Here is a 16722-nt window from a genome sequence, read left to right as displayed (position 1 = left end):
CATGATCAAACTTTCCATTTTTTCATCATCATTATTATAATTTTTCTATCCTAAATTATTGGGGGGATGATAGTACAGGCCATCCCCCCACTTGAAATATTGGGGGGATATATCCCCCCATCCCCCCCCCCCCCGTGATCGACACCCATGGCAGTAACCATCTAGTTACATACGAATCTTGTTCAGGATCACACATAACATTGCCCAGAATATTATATTTTCAGGACAAAATACATGAAAGTAAAAAAAAAAATCGCTCGCGCTTCGCGCTCGCACTTTTTATAAGGCTTATGAGATTATTTCACGTTTATGTTGTTTTATAAGAATAAAATTAAGAAGTGACTGATCGGGGAAAATATAGGTAAAGATAATTTTGGGCTCCGTCTCCTATTGGCGAAAGTCGGGTCCGCCCTTGTGACACACACTGGGAAAAAATGGCCAGTGCCCCCCCTGAAAAAGCAAGGACCCCCCCAGTGCCCCCCCCCGGAAAGAAAATCCTAGCTACGCCAATGATTCACCCTCGGTGTAGAATTCGAATTTGTGATTGTGATTAGCGTTGGTGATTCTATAGATTCACTTGCATCATCATTCAAATTACGATTTATTTTTATTTACTTCAGGCGTTTGAAGTGCAGCAAGATATTTTTTTTCGAGACTACCAACAGCCCTTATGTTTCTTTTCAGGTTACTCTACCTGAATGTCTATTCGTGCCCCCCCCCCCGAGTCTCCTCATGCTATAAGGTACACTCACTCATGAGCAGGGACCGCGGAACCGGGGGGGGCTTCAGGCCGCCCCCACTTTTTTCCCAAAACCATGTACAAACACGCAAAAATGACCACGATTGTCATTTTTTGCATGGTGCAGCACCCCCGGCCCCCACCCACTTTTGGCTCAGCCTGACGGAAATGAAATGTAGCCCAAACTAGCACTCGATAATAATACCGCGGATAGAGTCTCCAGGAATTGTTGCCAACTCTTCTGACTATTTTATTTTAATTCACTTTGGCAACCATTCTCCTCCGCACACCCTCCCGAAAGGCGTTTATCATGCAGCCTCTTAAATCGTGGTAATAGATTTTCTCAACCAACATACAACATTATACTAATATTCGGTACTTTACAGTTTGTTGATATCGGTGTAACCTTCAAACCTGTCTCCTCCTCCAGGTGTATGCACAAACAAGCATTGTATTGTGTGATATCTAAAAAAATTACTTGCAGATTTTTCAATATTTATCTCTCTTGTTAAACATATGTTTTTAGTTGATCGGATCACTCTAAACAATAGCTACCGGGGACCATCTGTGCAAAAATAATCTCTTGCAATAATATTGATTGTTATATCAATTATAACCCACGTTCATATTGCTTTAAACATGTTTATTGTAAAAAAAAAATATTTGGATTCATAAGACGATATCAATTTGTTTACCCGAACAAACAATTTTGAATTTAATTGAATTAAATTTGAAATAGCTTCACCATGAATCAGTACCGTAGATCTGCATGGGAGCGTTTTATCAACATTTTCATCCGAAAGTTGTCATGTCTTACAACTTTCCTTGATTATGGTTGGTTGAGAAGGCACTGTTACCATAGTAAACAGGGGCCGCGAAACCGGGGGGCTGGGGGCCGGGCTTCAGCCCCCCCCCCCCCCCACTTTTTTCCAAAACCGTGTACAAAAACGTAAAAATGACCATATGATTGTGATTTTTTGCATGGTCAGCCCCCCCACTTTGAAAATCGTTCCGCGGCCCCTGGTAAATGTTGGATAAAACCGGGGATAAAACCGCTAAAAATGTTGACTCATTCATGAAATGCTCCCCAGTGTCCTTTTCCATTTGTACTTTCCTGCAAGACACCCTAGGTGTGCAAAAAACCCTATCGAAGATCAAGATTCGAATTGCTAACTTCACGTTTTTGATCGTCATTGTTGAAGACCCGGAAAGAAATTCGGTATATTTTCTCTCCTTGCATCAGTGTATTCTGAATCGTCATCACATCTTTGATCTTTGATTACGCAGTTCAGGAGAGAGTAAATTTTCACTGAAAATTTGATTTAAAAAGTTGATTTCCAGTGCAGGATGGCTGGCGTATGGAAACTCACACGGTTTACGTAGAAAAGACGAGTCCTCAGTCCCGTGTACGTAAATCTGTGTCATTTTGTGACTGTGAGTACCGGGCGCCCGTCAATCATGGAATTGTTTTTAGTATAGATCTAGTTAGTTTAGTTTACTGTAACGATGTTGTACGACTAATCGGCATGCCGACTAATCCTGTTAATCGATCAAAATAAAATATCTATTGCTGCTCTCCTTCAGACAAAATTAGATGTGCTACTTATCATGCTTATGTTATGTTGGCAGGGCCAGCAGCAGTAGACCAAATAGACAGCAATAACCGTCGTTTCTGGGGATTTATTCAACAATTTCTGACATTTTACTACAATCCCCATTTACCGACGGCAATGTGTCAGTACGAGCCTTCATGTGTAATCTGGTCCGACAATTCGGCGGACGGGTTTTGTCCAGATTTGTTACTAGTTTTAGATTCTAAATGACATTATATTATCTTGGACGAAGGTCCACTATATTCGTTAGACTCTAATCTTTCTATTGATATCATATACAGTTTATAATATTTTGAAAATATACGTTACCGATGAGTTTTTCCCCGGGTTATTCCTTATTTTTTGACCGATCTGCCGGAGAGGAAAATATGGCAGCCGTCAACGAGTTGTGCTTTTATCAAGGCGTTCCGATTAAATTTTCGATATCTTGGCCAATCAATGCGAGCGACAAGTTCCGAACGCACGCACATCAATATGTCCAAGCGCAGCGCAAAGCAGCGGCACAAATCGCGTTAGGTAGCGACTGGTAAATACGTCTGTAATGATGATGACGTCATCCAAGATGGCAACTTACCTTGACCAACGAAAGGATCGAAGATGACGATGTTTCGATCATCATTTCAAAAGAACTAGCGGTAACTGAGGTCTAAGGTACGATATTTCTGAATTTTAAACATTTTTTCGTAAATATGGATGTGATTTTTTTTTCGTAATATGACATTTTATGTACAAAAAAACGATCGGAAAATCGGGTTCCCGCTGTTCGATCTAACGTTACTGCTAAAATACGTTGTCTGTACGTCCGGGCCTCCAAGCTTTTCAGTCTATGTATTGGTGAGTGAGCCAACGCAGTTCAGCAGAACAACCAAAATACAGAGACTGAAGCTTTTGGTCTATAGACCAAAAGCTTCAGTCTCTGTATTTTGGTTGTTCCGCTGAACTGCGTTGGCTCCACTCACCATACATAGACTGAAGTGGTTGGGCGTCCGTGGCTACAGACAACGTATAGTGAACTAGCGTTTTTATAGATCGCGATTTAAAACTGTTTTTTGAGCGAATTTAATGATATAAATTCAGGGAAATATAAATAATTTAAGTAATTGCATACCTTGGACCGGAGTTATTGAAAAAAAATCCACTGGATGATTGAGAAATCTGTCATCTAAGCCATTTTCTCCTGACCTGACGGTTTATCTTGCAAGTTGCCATCTTGAATGACGTCATTATCGTTAATGTCTCGATATATCGCGATTATAACTATTATCGTTTGTCTTCGTGAGTGTATCATATCGTATTATTGCCTTGTAGGTGTGCTGGTGGAATGCAATATCGATATCACATTCGTATATTGTTGACGCCCTCTCTGTTCGTTTGTAAATATTTCATAGTTTGGCTGCCATTTTGACCTGTTTTCCTGTGTCGTTCCCAACTAAACATCGGTAAAGTATAATTTTCATGTATATCGTTTAAAGTATTTTGAAATTGAATAATTAGATATTTTTAATTTGTAGTTTACATATCCTTAGATTGTAACCTTGATGTGTTATATAACCCCAAACTTTGGACTCTGGTCGGACAAAAGTGCTGGTGTTATAACAAATGAGAGCCTACACGGACACTTTACCGTCGGTGAATTGGTATTACAGTAAAATGTCAGAAATTGTTGAATAAATCCCCAGAAACGATGGTTATTCCTGTCTAATGCTATGTAAGCTGCAGCATAAGAATGGACGAGCGTGAGCTCCATATGTGTACTACACAAATGTCGCGCGCGCTGTACTGTCCTGGCGAGCGCGCACGATGCGTAAGTACAGTACTTTGAATGGGAGTGTTTAATAAAGCTGTTCGTCAGTTACGAATGACCGATGATACTTTCTTGGGTGCTAATCAGATTCACATTTAATTACATGTAGCTCAAGAAGGTATCACCAGTGGTGCGTAAAGTTCATTTTATCTTAAGTAAATAATGTGGTTTGGTAATGAATCTGATGTATAACATCAACTTTGGAAAGCCCCCCCCCCCACGCCGCGAAACTGTAACACCTACAAATAATTTATTACATGCCCCTTAAAAAGTGGCCTTGGTGCCCCTCTGTATGGCCTTGGTGCCCTCTGCTGCCTGGCCTCAGTGAAAAAGTGCCCCTCAAAAAAGTGGCCTTGCCCCCCCAAAATCCTATTTCGAGGCCTGTAGCTAATCCCAATTTCATTTTCACTGCAGGTACTGTGTAGCAATCTATTGTTTAGCAGTCTATCGTCTCTCTTGGGACATTCCAGGGATAACAAAGATTATTCAAAGATTACTCATGTCCAACAAAGCTGTAATTAATGGAACATTCTTGATCATTCTATGCTATAAATATCTTTAAAGAGGAAATAACTAAATAAATGAATGTAATTGCTCTTACAATTCTATTTATATATAACACTATCCATACTGAAGTTAAACCACACCTTTAAACCTGAGTGTAAGTTAAACCCTACTTCAGAATACAGGCCTTATATGCTTTTCACACTGCACTTTTTGTCCTAAATTGGTGGGGCTAAGGGGGGTCTTAGCCCCACCAATTTCCCGGGGTTAAGCTTAGCCCACTTCGTTTTCACACTACGTTTTAGCAAAGTGGGCTAACACAGTAAATAGTACGGTACTATCTGGCCCTGCAAAAAAGCAGGGTAAGCCGGCTTATTGTGGTGCTAGCACCACAATTGCGGTGCTAAGAGATGCAGTGTGAAAACGAAACAGGGAAAAAAAAACAGTGCTAGCAAAAAAAAACAGTGCTGGCACCACAATAAGCCGGCTAACCCTGCTTTTTTGCAGGGCCAGATAGTACCGTACTATTTACCGTGCTTGCCCAATTTCCTAAAACGTAGTGTGAAAACGAAGTGGGTTAAGCTTAACCCCGGGAAATTGGTGGGGCTAAGACCCCCCCCTTAGCCCCACCAATTTAGGACAAAATGTGCAGTGTGAAAAGCATATTAGTGTTTATGAGAATCTCTTTTCATGACCAAGAATCACTTTTCATGAATTAAAAAAACCTGTTAAAAGACAGACTTTCCTTGATTTAATGAGTGGATGATATTTCACAAGATTAGGAATTGATAAATATATCTCTGACGTAACATTTATTGACTTTTTGATTGCAACTACAGGTCAGTAAGGAGACTAAAGAATCGTGGCAGATCCCATCGTCATTTTTTTGTTTTACTGCTACTTGTGTGAGACTGCTTGGCTGCAACTATGCTGTATGTTTTTCTTGTGAACACGGGAGAGATGCTGACTCTTGATATGGCTCTCACGATGGAGAGGTAGGGTTCATTATTATTGTTTGAAGGGAATCCAGCCTTGGTCATAAAATGTTGTGTTGGAAAGGAGAAAAAATACATGTAGATAAAACAGATTGGTGAAAGTTTGAAAGAAATTGGACCAGCAATAAGAAAGTAATGGCTGCTTTAAATTTAAATCCCTGATTGGCAACCGGGTAAGTAAATTGTGACAAGGGGCAAGGACAACTTTACCAGAGGCCATGTACTTCATTATCAGGGATTCGTGGTTTTCTCCTACATGTAAGAACCCATTCCCCTGGGGCAGTAATCTAAATATAACCCAGGTAGTATATTGTTTTATGTCCTCATCAAAGATAAATAAATTTTGAAGGAAAACTTAAAAAAAAAACATATTAGCCATTTTATGTATTGGAGTACATTGAAGAGTAGTCCTTGCCTTACATTACTGTGACATCACATGTGTGGCCAGTTTGAAGTCTTCATGGGTATAGGGAATACAAATATTCACAATTTTAAAAAGTTTCTAAATGTTTACCCGATATTGTTCAAACTTTCACCTATCAACTTGTCTGATTTTTCATATTCCCCTATATAATAGGTTTTTATTTGGGTTGGATTCCCATTTAAAGGGAGAGTGAACTTAGAATGTGCATGGAATCTCTAATCTACTATCTTTTAATGTAAATAGCTACATATAGTCGTAAAACTTATCTTTTGGGATTATTGATGATTATTGCAGCATGGGTGCATTGAGTTGTGAATTAGTGGGATTTTATTCAAGAATGATCATGTCTTCTTTCCTCCAATTCCAAACACTTGATCTGTGCAAAATATTTGTCTTCCTTTCCAATTTCATTAATGAATATTTCAATTTCAAAGGGATTGACCAATGCAATTTTCCAATAATTTGGGGGGTTTGTATAACGGTAGAATGATTTTGCATTCATTGAAAGAGAGAAAATCTATTTGGTTTCACACTAGCACTTAGACTTGAAATATTAATTCAGCAAGGAAAAAGTGCATTTAAAATTTTGATTCCATTTACATTGATTGCATATATGCTGGGGCTGTTTTTGAATAAAAGCTGTTTATTATTATGTAATCATTGAATTCACTTAACTGGCAACGTACTGGCAATTATAAGCCATGAAATTTCACTTTGTTTTTATGTACTGCAGCGTTCAGCAGCTTCATGATACTCTATCAGATGACTATCAGATCCCTTATGAGAAGCAAGTCTTATTGATCAGCGGAGGGCAGAGTTTAGATCCGCAGATGAGAGTATGCAGTTACAGTGCTGGCACAGTAAGTCATAATGTACCACACTTTGTTTGTAGACACACACCCTTGAACCTTGAAGAAGTACTCTCCCAAAAAGCGTACACGCTGTCCTAGAGAGGGTTGTGCTGTGTCGGGTGCTGACAGTGCTTCAGGTGATGTGGTGATCCTATGGTGGTATTCTTGGTGCACTATATACAGTATGCTAGGTGTGCTAGATGGGGAAAAAGAGGAAAAGGAGGAAGAGAAGGAGACGGATGCAGGATGAAGGATGAAAATGTAGGATGATAGATGAAGAAAGAGAAGGTGGGCGATTCCACACTAGAACTTCAAAAATATCATAAATTTCAACATGCTTTCAATAAGTCATAGGTAGTGTAATATTTTTCTATGATACCTAAATTTTATGAAAATTATGAGTTTTAACCAAAAGTGAAGACAGATATAGTTTTTTGGGGGGAGAACAATGGAATTTTAAATTTTCAATAATTTTGCTCATTGAATAGTCAAGTACAAATTCCACCTGAAACAATTATTTGCAAAGCAAGAGAAGATTGAAAATATTGCAGGTCAATAGAATAATACATCATTGATGGTTCCAAATAATATCTACAACATTTTCATGATCCATAATAGGGGCAGCCCTGATTTTTCCGAACCTATTTTTGGCAATGTCCCGTACGACACATGACAATGCAAAAGTTTTTCCTACAATTTTATTTTTGATGATGCAATTTCATAAAATGAGTTTCTCTTTGTTTGACCCATGGGTGATCGATTTATCCAATAAGGGTCTAATTACTGCCTTTCATTTTTCAATTATTGTCCTATTAAAAAATGTCCCGTACGACACACAATATAATAATGCATTTAATTGCAGGATTTGGATTCAGAAACCATAAATGGTAGGAGAAACCATAAATAGTAGGCATATTTAAATTCATTCAATTGATTTAACATAAAGTGAACTGAAAAAGTACTTTGTTTATCTCCACAGAACATGAAATAGGTGATTCTAAACATTTTAATTGATTTCATGTAGGCTTATATTCTTTTGTGAATCCCTTCAGCTAAACTGGTGATTTTCACTGATCAGAGCAGGTTAATTTCTTTTCATTGAGCATGAAAAGAAAACTTTTATAATTATTTCAACCTAGCCTGGAAGATGACTCCCTCTTGCATGCTAATGTGGAATTATTATAGGATGTAAAAAAAATACATATATCAATCATCATGATCATCTATTTGGACTTCCCTTGATGATCACTATTTTTTATATACAGTATTGAAACTCCTTACTTTTTTCAAGTTGTAAAAAAAAATCTGGAAAATAAGACAAACCATATGGTTTCATGAAATGCAGATGGGTTTGAAAAAGTAGAACCGCATTTCTTTAGAAAAAAAATTGTGACCAAAAAAGCAAAAAAAGTGACAGTTGTGACATATATCATGTAGATATACATTTCATATAAAAAAATCATAACATCATTATTTTAGCCCCATAATTTATACAAAGTTTCATTCATTTATTGTTTAAATAGTGTTTGGAAATCATCAATTAGTTCCCTAAAATATAACTTCACACAAAACCTAAAGTTTTTCAGCTCGTAAAAATGCTGTGAGCACTTGTACATTTCCCATCATGAAAAAAATTATAACATATTGCTCCCAATTGTATATATTGAGGTTACTTAATTGTATTGTCCTGAATGACTGCTTATAAAAGATTATTCATAAATAAGCAAGAATTTAGGGGTATAATGCTCCTTCTGATTGATAAAAAGTTCATGTTTATTTATTCAGGCTGCCCAGTACAACAGGCAAGTGCCTGTACAACACACAAGTGTCCCGTACGACACACAAGTGTCCCGTACGACACAGAAGTGTCCTGTACGACACACAATTGTCCCGTACGACACATTATTTTGTTTATTATATATTGACAGAAATATTCACCTAATAGCGGTTTCTAACCTAATGAATGTCTTAGTTTGATGGGATTATCATTATCATCAGCCAAATAATGTGATTGAAGAAGTCAAAGTGACATAAAGTAAGAAAGTTTGGCTTCAATTTAGAGATGTCCCGTACGACACATTTTGAATGTCCCGTACGCCACAATGTTCTCGAAAATTATAATTTGCTTTATTTATTCATGAAGGTTTATTTTGCTTTCTTTTATAAATGTGTTTGTTCTTGGGTAATTGAGGGTCAATTTGAGTTCAGTTTCTATGAAATTTATCTGCCCAACTCACAGACTTTTGAGTACAAACTTGAGGTTTCTAAAAAAGCCACTTTTTCTGCGTCCGTACGACACATTACTATTTTTAATCTGTATTATACAGGATGTGAATTCAAGTCATGTTAAGTCTTGGTTTTTCTTACACTCTGGTAGTAGTTGATGACCACCTATAGTTACTGGAATATTTTTTGTGTTTTCTTGTCAAAAACTGTCAAATGTTCTCTAAATGTCCCGTACGACACGTATGGAATCACCCAGGTGAAGAAACATTCCTTTTTTAATGAAAAAGTGATTGAAGTAGGTTTTTAAATGATGAATGGTGGAAACATAGAGTTGCATAATTGGAGTGATCAAAGATGACCATTCAGCAGGTTGAAACTTAAAAAATGAAATTACCAAAAACAGTTAAGAGAAGTACATATTACAATCGCCCAGGAAGAATGAAAAAAAAACGTGTGGCTTTGATGTGAATAACAGGGCCCCGTCTTACAAAGAGTTACGATCGATCCAATCGATCGTAACTCTATGGAAATCCATCAGTGTCATAATTTTTCATACAGGAAGTTTGTAAAATGTCATTTGTATACAAAGGAGAACACACAAAATTGTCAAAATCATTGAATATATGGACATACATTCATATCTAGAATTTGTTTTGAACAAACATACTTTGCTGGCTTTCCATAGTTGCGATTGATCAGATCAATCGCAACTCTTTGTAAGATGGGCCCTAGATATATCAATCTAATTACACTTCCTCCATCTTTCCTTATCTTCCTCCACCCATTGTATTTCCTTTGCATCTTTTGTACCTTGATGTCTTTCATATTTCTATTTTTTCCTATCCTTGCCTTTTTTTCACTTTGTCATTGTCTTCCCTTTCTCTTGTATTCCTCCACCATGTTTGTACAGGACACTAACCCCATCTTCCTGTTCAGTAAAGGGACCATAGAATCGGCAAATCCGCCAGTGACTACCAGCATGTCACAGACAAAGGAAGACAACCTCAAGCTTCAGGTCGAAGGACTCAAGAACCTGCCTCCTAGCTACAGTGCTGTAGTGGCACGCACCCAACTAGCCCTGGTAAGGAGGTTCCAGGGGGGATGCACATTTTCTATGAACGACATATTCCCATTAGAAATATATGCTGTGACTTTCAGTGGGGGGAGGGGGCACATTGTGTATTAAAGATTGGCATATTTACATTACAAATTTTTATTATGGCTCTCAAAAGGGGCACGAGCTGGATGTGCTGAACTGAACTGGTCATCACAAATTTGGTTCCAAGAGTTACGAAAGAATAAAAGTTGGGAAAAAGTTGTGGCAAAATCTTTTCATGATTTGTTACTTCCTGCAGGACATGTTGACCCCCCCCCCTTGACCTAATTACATTTTAGCAATAGCAGATGCAGCAGTTCTAGCATAGGTAGTTGGTTACCTTTCCTTTTGCCTGGCAAGCTAATTTTTTTTTCATATACAGTACGTCCCAGAAAACATGTCCATGTCCTTATTCTTGGCAGGAAAATGAATAATGATATTTCATTTACATAATCATATAATTTGATTATTCCACTTTATTTTGATACATAATATGAGACAAACACTTGATGCATTAATGAGCAAGATGAGTTTGAAATTTTTATGTCAAAACCAGGTTGCTCAGAAAACTTTGACAAAATTGGTTTGTGATATGACAATTGGCTCATTATCGTTTCTTTTGTATGCTGTGTTGAGATTCTCTCACTGATCCCTTAAATGAGAGTGGATTCAGATTCACACATGAGTTTCTGCGCAAATCATTTCTGATATGTCTCAATATTCATTTTTTTGTCATCTGCCATGAGTGAACGATTCGTTAGTTTCAAACTGTTGGTTTCAAACTAGAGATGAGATTCCAATCGTGCCATGAGTATCAAATTTGTAGTAAAAACAAATTCAATAATTGTAAAATCCATCTCTAAAAACAGCTTATCTTTTTTTTTTGAGGGGGAGTGCACTTTATATTGATAAATGATGCACTCCCCTTCATGCTCCTCCCCCATCTCCTTTTCAGGTAGAATATGATATAGACTATGAAGAGAATGGTTTTAGAATACAAATAATTGAAATCAATATGATAATATAGAAACTACATGTAAGGTTTTTCAGGAAAGTATTCAAGAAGACGTGTCATTAATAGAAGGTATAATGAGTTCCATACTGCAAGCGGTTTATATCTGACTGATTTTTTGATATACTGCTTATCTCTAATTCCATTCATGCATAAACATTTACCTGTGCCACATCTTGTTGCACAAACTCCCTTTATACCATTTGGTATGTGATATTTTAGTAGTTACAATGATAGCTGATTTCCTAAGAAGGATTAAGAAATTTCAAATTCAGCCTTCTGTATTGGATACCACATCATGGCTTTGATTACAGGAAGTTATGATAAGAAAGTAATCTCTCTGCCCTTGAATGAATGCTGCTGAAATTGAACCTGTTTCATGTGAACACTTATTAGCAAACGAAAGCAGGATCACAGAAGCGACATTTCCTGTCAATACAATAGGATAATACTGTTTGCATTTACACTGATGTCAAGGCAATGTCTAAATGTCTAGCCTGTCATTTATTAAGATGAATGTTTATGCATAAACATTTGTCTTATTGAAAAACACATATGAGTATATGAAAATCATATTATTGATTCCATATTTTTTTGTCCTTTGTTTGGATGTTTTTTTATGTATATTCCTGATTTTTCTACTAGTTATGGTAATGGAAATGAAAATAATGATAATAATTATAAAGATAATAAAAGCACAAACAAGACTGATTATTTTCTGTATTTACTGTATAAATACAGTGCATTTCAGAAAAATAGTTAATTAATCCAAATCTAGAGGGCTGATATTCAAATCATATTTAATTTTGTGAAATTATTTTGCATGGATATGAAAAAGAAACTCTTCAGCTCTCCAGTGATAACCCTATTTGAGCCACTTATGTTACGTATGACCAAATTAATTGGATGCTGAAGACAAGAAGTGCAGATACCAATTTTTCCAAGTTTTGGTAAAGTTAGTAAAATGTGCGCTTGATAGAATAATAATATGTTTTTAAAAGTAATTTTTGGGAAGCGAAGTCTGAAATGATGATTGAAGGTTGATGTGTAATTCACCCACACCATCATGTCCTCCTCTCCTTTGCACACAAAGTCGGCAGTGTGGAAGGATATCTTGGACAGCTTGTCTCCTGTTGCTGGATCATTGCAGAAAGCATCCACCTCATGTCCAATACAGCCTGCAAATCATCAAGATCTTGGGGAGGAGCTCATCTTTTTTAAAGTGTCCCAAATGATCACAGAGCATGAGGTCATGCGATCTTGAGACTTGATGGCCATTCTATGTCATGTTTTAGGGCAACAACTCGATGTCCAAAGAGATCTCCGAGTCTATCTTAAATTATAATGGAACGATAGGCAGGAGCGCCATCATGAATCCACCAGAGATGCATGTATACTCTTTGAACCTGTCTCTCCAAATGTTGTTCTAACTGTGGTACTATCTCCTCATTAATCATCTTCAATTACATTCGTCCATTTACACTCCTTTGGAAGAAAAAGAGTCCAATTAAAAAGATGTTTGCCTGCTCAAGCATCAATGAAAGTATTTGCGTCAGCCTCTGCCCTTTCATCAAGTTTCCAAAAACTTGGAAAAAGTGGTATCCCCACTTGTTGTCTTCAACATCACTGAATTCTGTCAAGCAGGACACAACTGGTTCAATGGAAAGCTGAAGTTCCCTCATTGCCAAGCAGAATAAATTTACAGAATTAAATGGATTTTTGAAAATCAACCCTCGAGATTGGATTACCTTTTTTTAAATACATATACATGTGTAAATACAAAATGGTCTGCTTCGGCATCTCATGAATGCAATTATCACAAATGGTAATAGTTGAATGCTGTGAAAATAAAGTCATAAATTTCATATTTATGGTATCTTATATGCATATATATTATAGTGTACATTACAAAATTAAAAATCAGTATTTGTGTTTTTGTAAACAGCAATTCCATGAAGTAGCCAAGGAGAAATTGAGGGTCTGCGAGGGATTGATACACAATCAACATTTACAACAACAAGGTTGGATGGCTGTTATAGCTAACTTGGATGACATTACTAGGTAATACCTTCTGTGAAAAGGTTGTGTGAATGTATGCAAATCTTTTTGCATGTAAGCATGTAATATGAATTTCAGCTCTAAATCAAGAAATGAAGCTTTAAGATATGCTGATATTGTTGTCTAAAGGCGACCGCACACCTAACGATTGGTCTGCAACCCGATTTTGAAATAGAATGAAGTAGAATCTGATGCTAATTGAGACTTGGAATATCTTACTGTGTAACGTTCTAAATTATCGGACGAATACCTATGTTCAAATCTGTGACTATGCTATCATCCTTCTTAGAATAAAAGCGAATTTAATACTAGTTGTAATGACGTCATAGCAGTCATACGATTGGCTACGATTTGAAACTAATTTGGCCGTTACTCCAAAATAAAGGCTTGCAATCTTTCAAAATTGTTATATTAATATTCTTTCAATTAATTTTAACCTCAAATAAAATGATATGTTCCATTCACATTTTCGGAAAATGACCAAAATGCGATTTGTTCCGAAATCGGATCGCGAACAGTCGTAAGGTGTGCGATGGCCTTAATAGATTTGAAAATGTTCATTATTATTCATTTCATTGACAATTTCCATTAATTTGCAAGGGGTATGGATTGCAATTCCACAAATTTAGTACTTCTTGCATTTTCAAAATTTCCTATGAAAGGGTTGAGTTTATAGAATACCAAAGTGATGACGTCACAAAAAACTTTTTGGGGGGCATTTCAGCATTTTTGAAACCATATTTTGGTAGCGCATGATGAAAACAACCCACTTCCAAAATTTGGTGAGAATCGGTCCATGGGGCCCCCAAGATACGACCTCATGAGTACATAATTAGTCGATTGAAGTCAATGTATTATTGGCCTGGTTTCATGTGTGGGTGATAATTTGCTGATCCCAGAATTTGTGAAAAAAACATTGGAAATACCTGTAAATCTTTGGGGAAAGTAAACCCAGTGTACCAGCAAAAAATGCTTTGGCCAAGCCTGCTTTAGACCCGGGCAACTTCCAGGCCAGGGGAAAGTGAGAGAATCACTTTACCATAAGGTTATTTCCAGTGGTATTAGATGTTTTCTGGTCTTGAATCTCGTTATACTCTGAGTGATGTATATCCAGATGGTGTTAAATTCCACATTGAAACATGATAATCTGCCTTTGATTGATTTTTAAAATTGACATCTTTACCAAGAAGAACACCCCCTTGATTGTTAAAATCATTTATGTTTTCCCTGTTAGGTATTATGCTTGGTCCTTATATCCATTCTATCAATGATCTTAACATTCTTTCCCTCAGTGCCTTTCAACAAAGAGCACTCGTCTTCCAGCAGAACATAGCAGACTTCCTCACTGACAGACCCAACTTTCTTCAGCGCCTTGAAGAGTTTGGAGACATCATTCACATCCTTGAGAAGACGCCTCTTCTACCTTGCCTCAGGGATGGTGATCGGTCTCCATGCGACCATGAGGAGAGGGATGTATCCCTTATGATGTGGATCAGTAGACAGGTAAAATTGAACATTAACTCATTGAGTGCTTCGTGCACGCTACGTATCCTACTATAACATGCCACACTCGTGCCCGCACGCCTACCATTGATTGCTTTGTGCTTGCATTGTTTCCTACCCTCGCCTGCTTCGTGCATGACTGCGCACATTCAGAATTACAATCATTGTTACGCCGTTTTGCATTGTATTGCGCATCGCATGCACGCCGTAATTAGCACTATTGTTTGCAGTGCGAACTCTGCTTTTTGACAGATCAACTTACTCACGTGGTTTACATTCGACTTTTTCGAGTATTTCTACATTTTTTACAAGATATGGCTCCGCCTCTGAGAGGGAAGAGACCTAGGTTTTTTGATCCATACAAAACACTCCACTAAATGGAACTACTTGATACAACTCATATGTTAGCGGTAAAGATAATAACCAATCTATATAATGAGGACACCATTATAAGGGGTATGAAATTTCCTACAACTTTACTACACAATATTTTGTGGATAAACTAATCGTTAGTTATAAGCAATTGTAATCATGACTATTGAAAGGAGTGAATACGACTCGCGATCCCAAAATCAATGTGGCACAGGGGGGTTTCGTGGCTGGCACAGCGGATTAGCATCGGATTAGCACTGTGGCATTGGGTTAGTAGTGTGCGTGGCATGTTAAGAGTTAAAAGATAAAATACCAGGGGCCTGTTGCAGAAAAAGTTGCGTTTATTAAGATGAAAGTCAAAATATCAAGCGCAAGTCACGAATACGGGTACTTTATTGGCTGAAAGTTGTTCAAGATATTTTTAGTTACGTTTGATTGCAACTCTTTCTGCAACGTTGTCGTATCGATCTCAAAATGAGTTCGAACAGAATCCAATAATATTACCACCCAAGTGTTTTTATGTATAAAGAAACAAAATATTTGCCAATTGGCTCTGGAATAAAATGTGTAATTGCTGAGAAATGAGCAAAATAAGCACAGAATTCTATAGAATGTTGGGTATTTTTCGAAGCAATAAGTAATACACTGTCCCACATATGCATTTTTGTGTTAGTTATCACAATGATTGGTTTTCAGCTATTAGTTTTCATGATTTCTTAAAGATGAGTTGAGTTCAATTTAACAGATGTAGATCTATGATAATGTGGTGGTACATGTAATTAACCTTGATTTTAAAGCTTTCTCATGAAATAAGTGTTCGCTTTCTTCTTTTAATCCCTTGCCTCCCCAAAAGTTAAACTGATGATTGTTATACACCTAAAGGTCTAATCCCTCTTCGGTCTCGTCTCACATGGGTTAATCCTACTTCACCTACAGCAAATCATCTACAAACCACTTTATCTCATTGTCACTGAGTCCATGTACTATTTGGTGTGATTTCTAGTTCAGCTATTCCCATTTCATCTGTTAGACTCTTGGTTGTAAATAACACTTCTTAGTATTAATATGCAGGTTCTCTTATATTTCACCACATCATTAAATTGACTTTGATTTTGAATTGCCGAATTTAATTGAGATGACTGATTATGCCATGTCCGATTTATATCATATTGAGTCTCATGATTTTTTTATATTGTTTTGTAGTATGGGTACTTATGGAATATGTAAAATAAAGTCAAATCATTTCAAATGTGAATTTTTCATGAAACAAAGTTCTTTTAAAAATAGAAAAAAAAAAATAACAAGTACATGTAGACACATTGGAAATTGGACCAATGTGGTACATTTCAACCAATCATTTGATAAGACTCGGTATAACCATTGGTGTGAAATAGGTATGTGTGCACTGATAAACAGTTGCCCGGCCCAGATACTCCCCAGGGAGAGGAGATGGTGCACTTTATGTGTGGAACACTGATGGATCCTACGACAGGGGTGATAATAATTACAATGTAAATCGCTCAGA

General features: G+C 37.0%; 1 protein-coding gene across 3 annotated transcripts in view; it reads left to right on the top strand.

Annotated features, from left to right (window-relative positions):
• The first annotated feature begins 1881 nt into the window (after positions 1–1881).
• Positions 1882–16722, top strand: part of LOC121430686 (RB1-inducible coiled-coil protein 1-like) — a 41209-nt gene continuing 26368 nt past the window's right edge. The window contains exons 1-6 of one of the 3 annotated variants that reach the window (XM_041628032.1): positions 1882–1958; positions 5500–5655; positions 6813–6939; positions 10067–10237; positions 13210–13325; positions 14615–14825. In XM_041628032.1, the coding sequence (XP_041483966.1) occupies positions 5588–5655; positions 6813–6939; positions 10067–10237; positions 13210–13325; positions 14615–14825 (693 nt within the window). In that variant the 5' untranslated portion in view covers positions 1882–1958; positions 5500–5587. Of the gene's footprint in view, positions 2174–5499; positions 5656–6812; positions 6940–10066; positions 10238–13209; positions 13326–14614; positions 14826–16722 lie in introns of all 3 variants that reach the window. The other 2 variants (XM_041628031.1, XM_041628030.1) reach the window with 2 other exon arrangements.

Source organism: Lytechinus variegatus, chromosome 17 (genome assembly GCF_018143015.1).
Source record: "Lytechinus variegatus isolate NC3 chromosome 17, Lvar_3.0, whole genome shotgun sequence".
NCBI lineage: Eukaryota > Metazoa > Echinodermata > Echinoidea > Temnopleuroida > Toxopneustidae > Lytechinus > Lytechinus variegatus.
The sequence above is the reverse complement of the archived record's forward strand: the minus strand, read 5'-3'. Positions and strand labels throughout refer to the sequence as shown.